This window comes from Phallusia mammillata, chromosome 8 (genome assembly GCF_965637545.1).
Source record: "Phallusia mammillata chromosome 8, kaPhaMamm4.hap1.1, whole genome shotgun sequence".
NCBI classification, from domain to species: Eukaryota; Metazoa; Chordata; class Ascidiacea; order Phlebobranchia; family Ascidiidae; genus Phallusia; species Phallusia mammillata.
Window position 1 is genome coordinate 1,188,926 of NC_137259.1, and position 13,916 is coordinate 1,202,841.

General features: G+C 37.8%; 2 protein-coding genes across 3 annotated transcripts; both read left to right on the forward strand.

Moving 5' to 3' along the window:
- The first annotated feature begins 1,901 nt into the window (after window positions 1–1,901).
- Window positions 1,902–7,472, forward strand: LOC145205529 (uncharacterized). The gene is made up of 9 exons (XM_080078264.1): window positions 1,902–2,352; window positions 2,413–2,497; window positions 2,691–2,774; window positions 3,391–3,552; window positions 3,771–4,040; window positions 4,940–5,077; window positions 5,692–5,781; window positions 6,211–6,297; window positions 7,257–7,472. The coding sequence occupies exons 2-9, from the start codon at window positions 2,434–2,436 to the stop codon at window positions 7,316–7,318; spliced, it is 957 nt and encodes a 318-aa protein (XP_079934390.1). The 5' UTR covers window positions 1,902–2,352; window positions 2,413–2,433; the 3' UTR covers window positions 7,319–7,472.
- A 395-nt stretch (window positions 7,473–7,867) lies between these two features.
- LOC145203630 (frizzled-7-like) lies at window positions 7,868–9,711 on the forward strand. 2 transcript variants are annotated; one of them, XM_080075887.1, is made up of 5 exons: window positions 7,868–8,061; window positions 8,351–8,415; window positions 8,781–8,872; window positions 9,044–9,180; window positions 9,479–9,711. In XM_080075887.1, exons 1-5 carry the CDS (start codon window positions 8,033–8,035, stop codon window positions 9,588–9,590), a joined length of 435 nt encoding a protein of 144 aa, XP_079932013.1. In that variant the 5' UTR covers window positions 7,868–8,032; the 3' UTR covers window positions 9,591–9,711. The 2 variants fall into 2 exon arrangements, with proteins under 2 accessions (XP_079932013.1, XP_079932012.1); XM_080075886.1 differs by lacking the exon at window positions 7,868–8,061 and having other exon boundaries at window positions 8,199–8,415.
- Window positions 9,712–13,916: the final 4,205 nt, after the last annotated feature.

Below are 13,916 nucleotides of genomic sequence, written 5' to 3' on the forward strand. Positions count from 1 at the left end.
AAAATAAAACATGGAAACGTTTATAGAGCGCGAAACGTGACGGGCAGAATTGGTGGATAATGACGAGTTGTCACATGACGCTTGTATAGTAACGGTGTAGCTGCAGCGCGTCTACCATCTATCAGCCAATTGTGTCGCGCTTTATAACGTCTTAACGTTGCGCAGCTATTTTCGGCTTGGTGAACACTGCAAAATAATCCATTACATCTCACTGAAATAGCTTTATAACTGACATGTTGTGTTGGATTTCCACGTACAAACCTTAACTCTTACTTCAAAGTCAGGTCAGTAAAATAACACTTGTCCTTCACAGGTCCTTAACATTAAAAATTTCCTTAAGCTTTGGTTAAGATTCCTCAAAAACATCACAGAACCGAATACATTGACAATAGCTGTTATGTAGGCTGTGCTTCGGTTTCCCTTTATACTCTGCACGGTGTCTTGTTGCTTTGAAGGGTTTGAACCCAGGCCACTATCAGGAACGAATACCCTTTAAGGCAGGGGTTCTCAAACTTATCGCAATGGCGACTTTTTCTATCGCTATGTACCACCTAAATCTTGTTTGAATAGACCAAAAGTTCTTCTTGACTATAGTCTAGTGCAGGGGTCACCAAACTTTTTTCACTGCGCGCCGGTAACTTTAATAATAATTCGCGCGGGCCGCATTGTTTACATGCCCCAGCGCCGTCTTTCCAAACATTGCCCGCAAGCGATTTTTATAGGGGGCTAAGATATGGCCTTTCTACAATCCCTTTTAAAATCTGGTGATGCGACTGTTAAACTGTATAGTTAGCCCCATCTTACCAACAATACTTGCATATTACGTCACAAGTAACCAAAGAAGGCAAATGTTTGCGCACAATTAACACTTGTAGACTTGTTTGTGACATAACAAACTGGCTTCGAATCAATCCTGGGCGTTGTAATCCCATAAAACAAGGTAATATCAATTCTACATATCGCGAGAGGAAAACTTTCGTAGAATATTTTTTTAATGTTACAAAGTTATCAATACAATTTAGCAAACCAAAAACTGGGCCGGATCCGGCCCGCGGGCCGTGTGGTGACCCCTGGTCTAGTGTATACACTAGCTAATTTATGAGACAAGCATGTTAGAAATTCCTACAAAATCCTAGACAATGGTACAGCAAAAAAGGGCTCATCAGTTGGGTCTGTTGAGCAGCAATTCTTGATGTGGCTTGAATTAAGTAAAGAAGAAAGCTACTCGCGTCCCACCTAAAAAGCCCTGACGTATCACTTGCAGTACGTGTACCACAGTTTGAGAAGCACTGCTCTAAGGTTTCTTGCATTTTATGCATCAGACCAATCAGCCTGTATTGTTTTTTATATTTTTTAATACGGGGTTTGGACCTAGTAAGCTCCCGAGGACGAATTTGACCAGTTTTGTGCTTCTATTAGGGTCTGGCGCCCTGCACCATTCGGCCAACTTTGCTGCCTCAAGTTGTAGATGTTTTTTTTAAACAAAATATGACTACAAAACTTGGTATTCCTATTCACCCATCTAAGTACTGATCAAACCGGAGGTTGCCTAATTTTCGAGATCGAACGAGATCGAATGCGTCCAACCTCGTGTGGTCGAAATCAAGACATCCAAACTGCGATTGCACTCGGTAAAACGTCGTCTAGCGGACATACATTTTGTGACCTACTTACCAGCATGTTTACCGATCACGCCACCCCTGCGTGCAACGGTGATTAATCTGCGTACCTGGAACGGGCTTTAGGTGACAATCGAACATAATAAGCATTAGATAAGTCATCTTCCGCTACCGAACGCATGAAACCCTCCCCGACAAAAACTGCTCACATACACGAAAAAGGCAGGACTGTTATAAAAAAGCGAGGAAAAGTTAAGAAATAGGGACAATAGCATCTGGTAGCATGGGCAAGTTGTTCAATGTGCTGGGCTGGCTTCAAAACGCTTAGTTTATTCGCCACCTTAACTGGTAGTGTCTTGTAGCAATCTAACATGTTTGCTTGCTTAGATTTGGCAAAGCAAGTAACTAAGAACAATGAGCAAGGTTTTGAATAGGGGTTTGTTCGAAAGTAAAACTAATAAACAAATATTACTTGACGGGGCTGTAACGGTGCACGATGTTTAAACGATGTGTGTAGCAAACCTTCAACGCAGGGGTCGGCCACCTTTTTGCACTGCGGACCGGTTTGAAACTGAAACTTTTATCACAGACTTGCCTTAAAAGCCACAAATGTTCAGCACTGAAAACTAATTACGGTTATTACAACTTTGATTCAATGTGAACCTTGAGCAAGTTTTATGCGGCCCGGTAACAAACCCCTCACGGACCGGTGGTTGCCGACCACTGCCTTATAGTACGTTTATGGTGACCTGCTGTTTATTTTCTGTGTTTCTAAAATAGCAATTATTTTTAGGTTAAACTGACTTCGGAAAAAATGTTGAAAGTTTTGTTTGGATTGTTCCTTTTTGCTCTTGTCCTAGAGTACCAGCAGACAAACGGTAAGATACATTTCAGGGGTTGATATTATTGCTACTCAATAAATACGTGACTTGTTGTTAAAGGCGTCCTGGTAAAAGTCCAGATATTTTCCTACACTTATTAGTATATTGTTTCGGTTAAATTCTACAGTTAACCTTTCTTAGGAATAATTAGCTTTATTGCATCCAGTTAACTCATGAACTGCAATTTCAGCCTGCCAAAGATGGTGTTTCACCAGGAACAGGTGTTACCGCCCAGGAAACAACAGTTGCACCGATTGCCTTAAAGACGTTTGCGGTAAGTACAATAGTTAGTTCACCAGCACCCCGGGAAATGTCTTAGAATAAAGTAAAATATTTGTACTGTTTCTGTATTTATGTTGTAGCGTGAAATGAATGCCATAATACTGAGTTACATTAAATACAGTATGGCAAAGTAATTTATGTTTTCGACTAAGATCCCGTTTATTCCAAACTGATAAGGAAAAATTTAGGGATGGGCCAAAACTGCAAATGTTCTTTTTGCCCAGCACCGATTCCACGTTAATGCTCGGTGATAGGGCGAGCCCGCTCGGTGCATTGTGACGTCACGAACATTCCCAATTCCACGCAAGCTTTGTCTCTTTTTGAGGTCTCTTACGTCACCAGCGGTGTATTAAGCTGCACAGGCCCCAGATGTACGCGTTTTTTTTACCATCTAACGCATTATAAATAATCATTTTTGTTTTTGAATCATTTCGAACACTAGTTACATATGTTAGAAGGGCATGAATATGCAAATCTAACGCTCGGGTCAGTTTGTGCAACTACTCAGCCGAGCAGCGAGCATTAAAAACAGCGATGCTCTCGGTACCGTACTCGGGTGCTGGCTCGGCTCGGCCCATCCCTAGAAAAAAATTCTGTTGTTCTGGCAGGCGAGGAGTTCATGGAGCCATTTGAGACAGACTTTGGAAGAGTCTGTGTCCTTCGCGCCATGAGATTAAACTCACAGTGCAAACAAGAATGTGGAGCAGTCACCGTGAAAGATTTAAAGAAATACAACAAGGCTTGCAAAAAATGCCTTAAACCATGTATTGGTAAGTTTCAAAGTCGAATTTACAAAGTTGGGATTTTGTATTTCTTGCTGATTTGTTTCGTGTCTTTTATAAGTCGCTGTTATTGTTTGTTTGTTTTTCGCAAAAACAAAGGCCAAAAACTGTATGTTGCTCCATATGCGTGTTGTAACTTTTTCACGCAAATTGGTGAAAACTTACTACTTGACTTGAAAACAAAAAAACTTGCGTTTGTTTTGTAGAGGAGGCCAAAGAAGCAAAAGAGAATTACTGTGAGGATTCTCCTGTCCCCCCAAGCCCAGGCCCCCGACCAGAACCCCTAGCATCAAGCTCTCTACTCAACCCTGCAAAACTGGCGATGGAAATGATGAGACCGAACGGCACCAAGAATGTGACCACCCTGCCTCCGCCGCCATGCGCCCCCTGTTACAACGAAACGAGCTGTCTAACTGAGCAGGAATTGGAACAAGTGCCTCCGCTTTGTCTTGTTTACATCCTCACAAAATGCGCATGTAAGTCCAAAATGATATTTGTAAAAACAAGCTGCAATGTTTAACGGTTGGGTTTTTTCACAAATTTAGGCGATTCCGATTCATTGCAAGTTTCGTTTTATCGCATATCAATCTTAAAACTTCAGTCAATCATTAGTTACGAAAATGTTTCGGTTCTTACTTTGCAAAAATGGTGTTGTCTCCAATCAGTGCAGCTGGTGACGACAGATCGGCCGTATTCGCTAGACCAGGGGTCACCAAACTACGGCCCGCGGGCCGGATCCGGCCCGCAAGGTCATTTCATCCGGCCCGCGACCACATTTTTTAGGTTGCCAAATTGTATTATTGACTTTGTAACATTAAAAGTTAATTTACTCCTTACAATTTTTTTTCTGTGGGGATATTCAGAATTGATATTACCGAGTTTCAAAGGATTATAACGCCCAGGATTGATCCAAATCCAGTTTGTTACGTCACAGACAAGTTTACAAGTGTTAATTGTGCGCAAACAAGTGCCTTCTGTTCTCACTTGTGGCGTAATATACAAGCATTGCTCGTAAAATAGGACTAATTATACAGTTTAACAGTCGCATGACTACTTTTTGAATGGGATTGTAGAAAGACCATATCTTGGCGCACCTAAAAACGCCTCGCGGGCTAAGTTTGGAAAGACGGCGCTAGGGCATTTAAACTATGCGGCCCGCGTGAATCATTATTAGCACTCATCCGGCCCGCAGTGAAAAAAGTTTGGTGACCCCTGCGCTAGATGGTCTCTCGTCGCCAGCTGCCCTAATGGACCTTGTATGTCGCGACACAGTGTGCATTGTCTGCTGCTTATCAAGTAGTGGCTCGATACTTTCATACAAAAAGTTGTAATTTTTCAAACTTACACAGTTCAGTAACCTCTATAATCTTTTTAGTCATCAACGAAACCACCACCAACGAAACATTCTTCGAGTGCCTCGCCGAGCAATGGACGAATCCATGCTCTGAGTGTCCTTCTGACTTTAATGTAACACGATTCGCGACCTGCGAAAACTGCCTTACTAACTGTGAAGGTAAGAAGCGTTTTGATACTACGCCATAGTACACCAGGCCCATTAAAGACTTGTGTCACATGGTAATGCTTTGTGAACAGCTGAGTCGTAGTGTGCTTTATATGTGAGTGTGCCGTGATCACTGGTCCGCATGAGCGCCCTAGGGGTGATCCCAGTACGAATGTATGTTCATCTCAGTACGCCATTGCAATAATCATGCTTGTTAACAAACGGTGATCGCTAAAAGTCTGTAAAACATCCTAATGTTCGCACAAAAGTCTAGCTTGCTTTTTTCGAAATCAACACAAAACCTTGTCTTAAACTCGATTGCAAGACACACAGGATGACGTCACAATAACATGACGTCATACGTTTACTCAAACCAAGAAAATAGCTTAAGGCTTACCGCATCCAAATCTGAGAAAACTCCAAAGCGTTTGCAAATACATAAAAATTAAAAAGCTAGCTGTGCTTCTTTGGGTAAAACACTCAAATAATAATACAGGATTTTTGTGACGTCATAGTAGCATTACGTCATAGGTTTACTTGTGACGAAAACCTTGTGATGATAGAAACTGAAAATTATCAATCAGAATTTTGTGCGGGGCGTTGTATAATATTGTTGTATTTTTCAGAAAAGTTCAAATGTGTAGCGGGATGTGAGATGAACAGAGGAATGTACCCAATGGTCATCCCGTGTCCAAAGTGTGCTGCTCTCTGCAGAGGTGAGGTTACCTTTAATTCAACGTTGCCTTGTTACAGCTCCTGTCGTGGGTTCGAATCCCACCAGAGGCTGACCTTTTCTAGCTTACTTTAGAGAAGCCTCTTTTGATTAGAGATTTCATGAGGATAAATTAGTTACTTTCAAATTAGAAAAAAGAATATTAGATAGACGAATGACTTAGTGTTTTGTTGAACTTACGTATACTGCCATAAGGTTCGGTATAGTCTTCACCCACGAAGCAATGAGCTGGACGTTTTATCTTTACGTTTAGAGAATACAAGTATGGGTTGAACACTAAATAGTCACTTCATTTTATAAGCTCTTTTGGTGTTTTGCCTTTACTCTAGTCGCTTTAATGCCTGGAGTTCTTAGGTCAGAAAGTGAACAGTCAAATAACGTTTTCAAATTAAAACTTTTTTATTTGTTGCAGTGACACCTGGTGATTTTGATACGTGCATGCAGAATAGATGTCCGGATTGTAATAATTGTGACATGTGTTATGACCGGTGTGAAGCTGGTGAGTAATTTGTTCTCTAACTTGTTATGGAAAAACAATGAATGATTTTTTCAAGAAGCTTCAATGTTAAACCAAGCTCTGAAATTAAAGGCTGGTCGATTTTACCCTGGTCATTTTTTTTATTTTACCACTACATAAAAACACTAGAACGGGAAAATTAGGCGTCATCGCCACTGCTTCACTTAAAAACTAACAAACCAAAATATATAACTCTTTCCTACTTAGCACTCGCTGGCCCAAAACAAATAATAATTTAAACAATTGAGGAAAATCTATTAACAGAAGTGCTCACAGCCAGGCTTCGAATTTCCAAAAATTGGCGCAACGGAGCATAAGCTTTTAATATGGCAATAATTGCTGACCAATTTGCTGAGTCAGTAATTATTGCCATAAGTCAGCAATATGCTAAGTCAGCAATTATTGCCATGGCAATGCTCGGTTGTGCCACCTTTTGGAAAATAGCAGGCTTGTCTGTGAGTTCTCGTCTTGGTTGCTCTACCAACAATTAATTTGTTTCGCAAGAGTGGAGCTAACATGGTACCCATGAAATCGGCGGGTTCGTTTGGTACTGATGGAATTGCATGGTCCAAAGCGCGTCTTAAAAATCTCAAACGCATTTGGCCAAAAGTCGTAAATCCTGAAAAATAACGTCACATAATCAATTGGGGTTAATCAATATACGTATTTGGCAAATATTTTAAAGCAGTATTTTCTAGCTTAAAATTCATTGGGGTGTAAGATGTGTGGAATCAAAACAATAACAAAACGATCTCAACCAAAAGATTGCTCCATTTACACATAAAAACTTGCACAATTTATTACTGTTTTGAACTAAAATTCTCTTAAAATAACGCTTCCGTCTTAGACTTTGCAGTTATTAAAAAACAACTTGTACTTCTCAACCTTACTTGTTTATTAACACATTTTACTTATGACACTCACTTAATTGTCTATTTCAGAGGGTTACGTAAAGAATCAATGCCGTTGTTTCAACCCTTATATACTGGAATGGGGAATATAGAAGACCAGCTATAGATGACGACAAACAACCAAGCCACCAACATTATTTTTGATTTTTCTCGAATCTTTAAGTAAAACTGTTTTCCAACCTATTTTGCTGTAACCAAATTTTGCTGAATGTATACCGTTTCGATTTGATCATAATAAACCATATATACGTTATTTGTTATCAGGGGTTAATAAAGGTTAACTAACTTGCTAGTGCTCATACTAAAATCGTAACAAACATATCAAAAACATGCCGTTGATGTAAATCTTGGGTTTAGTGAAGGGGATGCCAAAATATTCTCTGGAAATTGTAATATGCGACCAGTTTTGTATCTTTTATCAAAATATTTCTTAACCATGCGTATGAATGAAATAGGGCTTAACTTATACCACAAAATGAAGACATTTATGTATTCCTGTTGTCACTGTAAAAAATAATATAACTTATCAAAATCTTCTCAAACTGTTTGAACAGAAGTCCTGAAAAGTGCAATTTATGTCATTTTTCTGCGACAGCGCATTGAAGGAAGAAAGGAAATCTTAATCGCAACCGAAACCGAAACTAGCCTCAGGAATTGTTTTGATTTTATAGCAGCTGTCGTGTTGGCCATCGGATTATTGTGTAATTTCCCGAGAGGCCTTCAAGCGACGCCTTTACAAAGTTGTTTGCTGTGAGGGATATTTAAGAGCTGGTGCTGCTTGAAATCTTTGCTTTAACTCTTACTTGATGCGTTTTATAAAGCTGCCAATACACAAGTATGCTATTCTGATTGACGAACGTTATGCGTTAAGGTTTTTACTGAGAGATTAAGATATAAGAGCTTTAAGTTTTGGGTATTTTGACAACATATTGAGGTGTTTGTTAGTTTTAGTCAAACTTACAGCCGAAGCTTTTGGTTCTAAAAACTTAAATGTTTGTTTCTGAAGAAAAAACATGTTTTCTTTTTATAGCAAGCTTATCACTTAAGAACCACTTGAATACTTTCGCAATGAAAACATACGAGATAATTTTGATGTTAATCACATCTCTGTTTCTTCTTTCAAGTTGTCAAGGAAATCCTCTAAGCGGAAAATGTGAACCAATCACCTTGTCAATGTGCGAAGATATACGTATGCTATTTAAATAGTTGTGCTTTCAGTTATTGCAAATTGTGAATGTTAGCATGTGACCTATTCTAAGATCTGGTTAGAAAGTGAAATTGTTGCAAATTAATATCACAAACTTAGCTTGTTTTATTTATGTCATTACCCAAACGAAGGTGTCTCGCATGGGACGTCGAAACATCGGTTTGTTATAATAAAAACTGCTGGAAGTGCCACATATTTGTTAATGCATTATGCTTGGCAGTAACAGCTTTTCTACTAACTCGATCATGTTTATGGCTTTGTTTTTCTCAAAGAGTCGGACGAAATTAATACTTTATCGATGGAATTTAAAATCACGTGAATGTAAATTAACACGTTTTGTTATGTAGAATATGAAGCAACCAAGTTTCCAAATAGACTGGGTCACAATTCTCAGAACGATGCAGGCCAGGAGTTGAATCATTTCTACCCTTTAGTGAAGGTTAAAAAAGTTTTTTTTATGATACATCAAATGAATCTCTTGCATTTTGATGTAAAGTATTGTCAAACAAAAAACAGTTTTTTTATTATTTACACATGTTTAAATGTTTTTTGGGGAGTATTGCTTGTTAGTTGTAAAAGTGAACACAAATTTATCAATTACATTTTGTAGGTGAATTGTTCCCCGAACTTAAAGCTTTTTCTCTGTGCTGTCTATGTACCGAAGTGCTCTGCTGAAGGAAACATAATTCCGCCGTGCAGACATTTGTGCCAACAAGCTCAGGATGGATGCTTAAGCCTTATGATGAGGTAAAGGAATTGTTTGTGTTTCGAAATATACAAGTTTTAGAAAGCTCTTCCTTCCATCACATATTGCGTAGGCTACATAATAATTGTCTTATCTTCCATAAGTTTTCGAGTGTATAGCCTCGTGCAGTAAGCGAGTAAAGCAAAAGGTCGTGACGATTCAGGGTCAATAATTTGTCACTGCAGAGAATTTCGAAGTAAAACAGCGGCTGATTTAGAGTTTTCACCCTTACATTTTCCACATTTCCTTTTCTTTGCTTCACTGAGAACCTAAAAAAATCTCAATTTTTTAAACTTGCAGCTTCGACTTTGCTTGGCCGGAAAAGCTTAGGTGTGAAAAGTTCCCAGTTCAATCTGAAGATGTTCCTTGTGTATCACCTGATGCGCCTGCTTCTCCTGCTCTAAAGGAATAAATTTGTCAACGAACTGTAATGAACTGGCCTATTTTAGACTTTTGACAACCTTTTTTCGAACGTTTAGCATGATATTATCATTTCAATCAAAAAGTGTAATGTAACACTAAATAAAACTGCATGACACAATACATTGATTACAATGGTGAAAGGAGAAAGTTAGATGAAGTTAAATGCTGATTTGAGATCATTAGTTACCTAATTCAGCGAGACTATGGCTAGAAAGAAAGTAGGAGTGTCCGTCTGTATAGAACTACATTTTAAACATTTTTTGTACTTTTTAATTCAAGCATTAGTTAAATTCAAATGGGTTTGATTCATGCATCGATGTTATTTCGCCATATATGTGTCGTAATTTTAAGTTAGTAAATCTAACCGTTAGACTTCCTAAAACAAAATTACGTTTGGACTGTTCTTAGGAAGTGAGTAGTCTTGCTGAAATGAACCCAATAATTGGATGCAAAATATGTTCTTTATAGTCACCATTTGTTATTTGAAGCGTAACTCGATAATATGATGTTAAACCTGTAAGCCCTGCTTCAAACAAAGTCTTAATACGTCACAAATATAACCTAAACCAACTTTATCTCGGTTTATTTCCTGGCGGACGACTAACGAAGATCAAAATAAGATAGTGTCGGATTTTCAGGTAAACGCCTTAAGGCTGCGATGCTAATTTGTAGATTCCTTCAAACAAGCGAATCTTTCTTTTTGAAGGCAGTGCCCTTAGTCACGTATACGTCTAATAAACTACAATCAAAGATTGGAAGTGGTATAGTGACATTTATCGAAGGTTTGCAGTGGTACATTTTAATTGTTTTAGTTGCTCCATGTCAAAAACATAACCTATTATTCACCAACAAAATTTACCTTTTAATTATTTGTTGTCTAATACAGTGTTAACATAGAACAATTAATGACTAAAAAACACCTGTATAGCTGCTTTGGTAACTTTTAGCTAAAATGAAAATTAGAACCGGTGTGAAAAATAGTTTTCGATGACTCGTTGCAATCCAGACCAGTCTGGTTTTGAAGAAGTTGTCGAACTTTTTTTCATAGTTTCTCTTTTGTGTTCAGTTGTTCGTTCGCGTTCTTGGTGCCAGTCAGATTTCATTTGTGTTCATTTGTGTTATTGCTTCTGGTTTGTAAGAGTTTAGTTCTAATGTAACGCTTGATGTGATCATTGTGATGTGAGTGATTCGTTTCTGTGGTTGCAGAATAAAAATCTAACTATTGCATCGTTTAGCCTAATCGTAAAATCCAAAGTTTGTGGCAAATCATTATCTTTGTGATGAGGTTTTTATGTTTGGGAGTTGAAACATGTTGGAAGTATCAGTTTTGGTTTAATATGAACAGTGTAATGGAAGCAAAAAACTTTTGGCGGTTGGTTAAGAAATGTAAAGATTGCTTAATAGTTATATGTGCAAAGTTGGTTAAAGTTAAGTCTTAGGTTTTATTGCAAAACAAAAACAAGTTGATATATTGATATATTTATCACAGAAAATACCAGAGGATTTTGTATGTAGATCAAACTTTACGAAATTACTTATGTTAAGCTTCATACTAAATAGGTATTTGTGTTTTACAAACTGGCCCAGGCATTTAATTACAAATAATGAACTGTGGAAGTGGAACAGAGCAAGTTAGAGTTACCATTAACACAACTTTTGTATTCTGCAGAATCATGGAACATTGGTTAAATGAAAACATTTTACTGGTGCAAAATGACCACAAACTAAACCTGCTCTGTTAAAATCAAATTCACAAACTTAGTGTAAAAAGTCATACAAAAAGTGTATTTAAACTGTGAACATTAAAAAGTGTGTTTGAGCGGTGGTAGATTTGTTTATTCTCTGCTAAATGATCCGATTGCGATCTAATTTTCTTCTGTCCAAGCTGGAATTACAATCAATTCCAAAAATTTTCATCCCTGGTACTGATGTGCAAGTAAAAGCCATGTGTATCTATTGTTTAAATAAGATTTCTCACTTAAACTTAGCAATTGACACTGACTTTAATTTGGTGGAAATAATAGCAACATTTGTTGATGTGTATCAAAGTTTATTAGTTTCAACATGGTTTATGAGAATTTTAATAATGAGCAATATACTTCTTTAAAATTAACAGGACAATAACCCAAATTAATCCAATATTTCGAAAATATCAAAATCAAAGTTAAGCATGTTTCGTTTTCAATTTTGTCGATTTGCAAATCTCACACCTTTGTTAGTTGTTTCCTACTAGAAATTTACTGACAATGAGTTGTTTCACGAACAAGGCACCTTAGTCTGCAATCAGGGCCAATTATAACAACTTTAGAAAACCAGGCAAACTGGATCATGAAAAGCAAGCACCTACAATGTTTTTGCCAAGTTTGCGATTGTGGTGTCAATGGAAGAAACGTATGGGTAAAGGGACATAACGAATAGATTGTAATTCTAATGTTAGAGTCTTGTTTTTTGATAGCAGTTACATTTCCTTGTTAAAATACTTGAAACTGATGTAGTGCAAACAACCTTCCGAAAACGCAGTTGATAGCGTATTAGGTCACAAAATTTGCGTTAACAAAGTTTTGTTTAGTTTTTGTGCAAATGGTTTGACAACAATCCTGTTTTAATCGGCTTTATATAGTTGACTTCAAATCAAGTTTTTGGAAATAAGCATTGAGACAGACAGTTCATTAAAAATGTCTCTCAGTTAATAACCAGTCATACGCCATTACTTCACGAATTTCTGTTTCGTTTGGCGTTAAACTAGCCAGTTTTGTCTGTGCATCAGTTAACATCATCAGTAATATGTGAATTTATCTTGGTATAATTACTGCCGTTGAGCGACCAAGAGCTCTAAATGATAGTGTCGGATTTTCAGGTAAACGCCTAAAGGCTGATGCTAATTGTCGATATCGACTGAAAAGACGGATCTTATTAGATAAGAACTTTGTGCTGTGCTCATTCACCTTGGACCTATTTTGTCAAGGTCGAGTTGAAGAACGTTAATAACAACAGCAATTGTGTTCAAAAGGGCATTAGGTAACACGTGCGTCGATAAAACAGACTGGACGTATTTGGCTGAAAAAATATGTTTTGTAAATTCTTGAAAGCATGTTTTCACGTCGTGTCTGTTATCTTCTGCGACTCGTTGCAGATGTACTGAAACGCATTGATCCTGTTTAGTCTTGATTGAGACGAAATAAAGTTGCTTAAAATGTACGAAGCCAAACCCCCATTAGTTGGTATGTTCCACGATGTTTCAATATTTTAAGCAGATTAGTAGACACAGATTACTACATTCGTTTGTTGTCTATAATCTGCAATATATTCTGCTTGTAATCTTGGAATAAAGGTCCACGACGTTGTTGTCCCCTGTTGCGCCCCAATCGGCCGTCTCCCCTTTGAAGTTACCGCGACCTTATCGTGGAAGTTGTACCGGAAATTATCGCCTCGTTCAACGCTACTTCACTTCCCGGCTAACTTCTGCCGATAGATTTACTGAATGACTGCGCACAACTTACTGGTAAACGGATTTAGTGAAGTTCCAATAACGCCAAGCTCGCAACATTGCAGTATTGGCGTTGAAGACCGAATTAGTCGCAACAGATTATTTCTATTGCGCGCCGCATGCCAAACTAAGATGCAAAGAAGAGCTTTGCACCATGCGAAATTGAAATACCAAGAGGAGCTTTCTAGTGTACTAAGCTGGGTTGATTACTTGTTTACATTTACGTGGACGCTAAATTTTAGCAATAGAAGAAACAAATTACCCTTTAACAAAACGTTAATGACCTTTGCTTTGTAAGTGATCACCTAAGTTAAAGGTTGCACAAAAAACGTTTTTTTTTTCTTGTGCTGTTGTGTTTTTTTACTTGTATAGTGACATACGTTGTACTTTATAGCATAGTAGAGTATATCACTCATTGGCAAGGTACCTATGACACATATTGCCAGTATATTAAAGTGCAACTCCCTGAAGAACACACATGGCTGTAACACTCTTTGATCAATTAAAGTGTTCTCATATAGCTGCTGCAGCTATTCTGTCGAAGTCTTTAGTCGCTGAGAAAGGGATCAGTTTGAAGTAAGACTTAAGTCCCAGGGGCCTGTACACATTATTAATGCATGGTTTAAAGCAATTTGTTGTGCAGACAGATGTTGGGCATGAGAATATTAATATTAAATTACCCAAATAAACATCTGATCTGTTTGTTGCAAAGCTAGATAAATAAATATTATTATCAACTGGCATATGTTTTTGATAGACTACTTTTTGTTAGTGATTATTTGTGCTTGTTTTTTTGGGATTAATTTTGAAACAAATTTTAAAGTATGA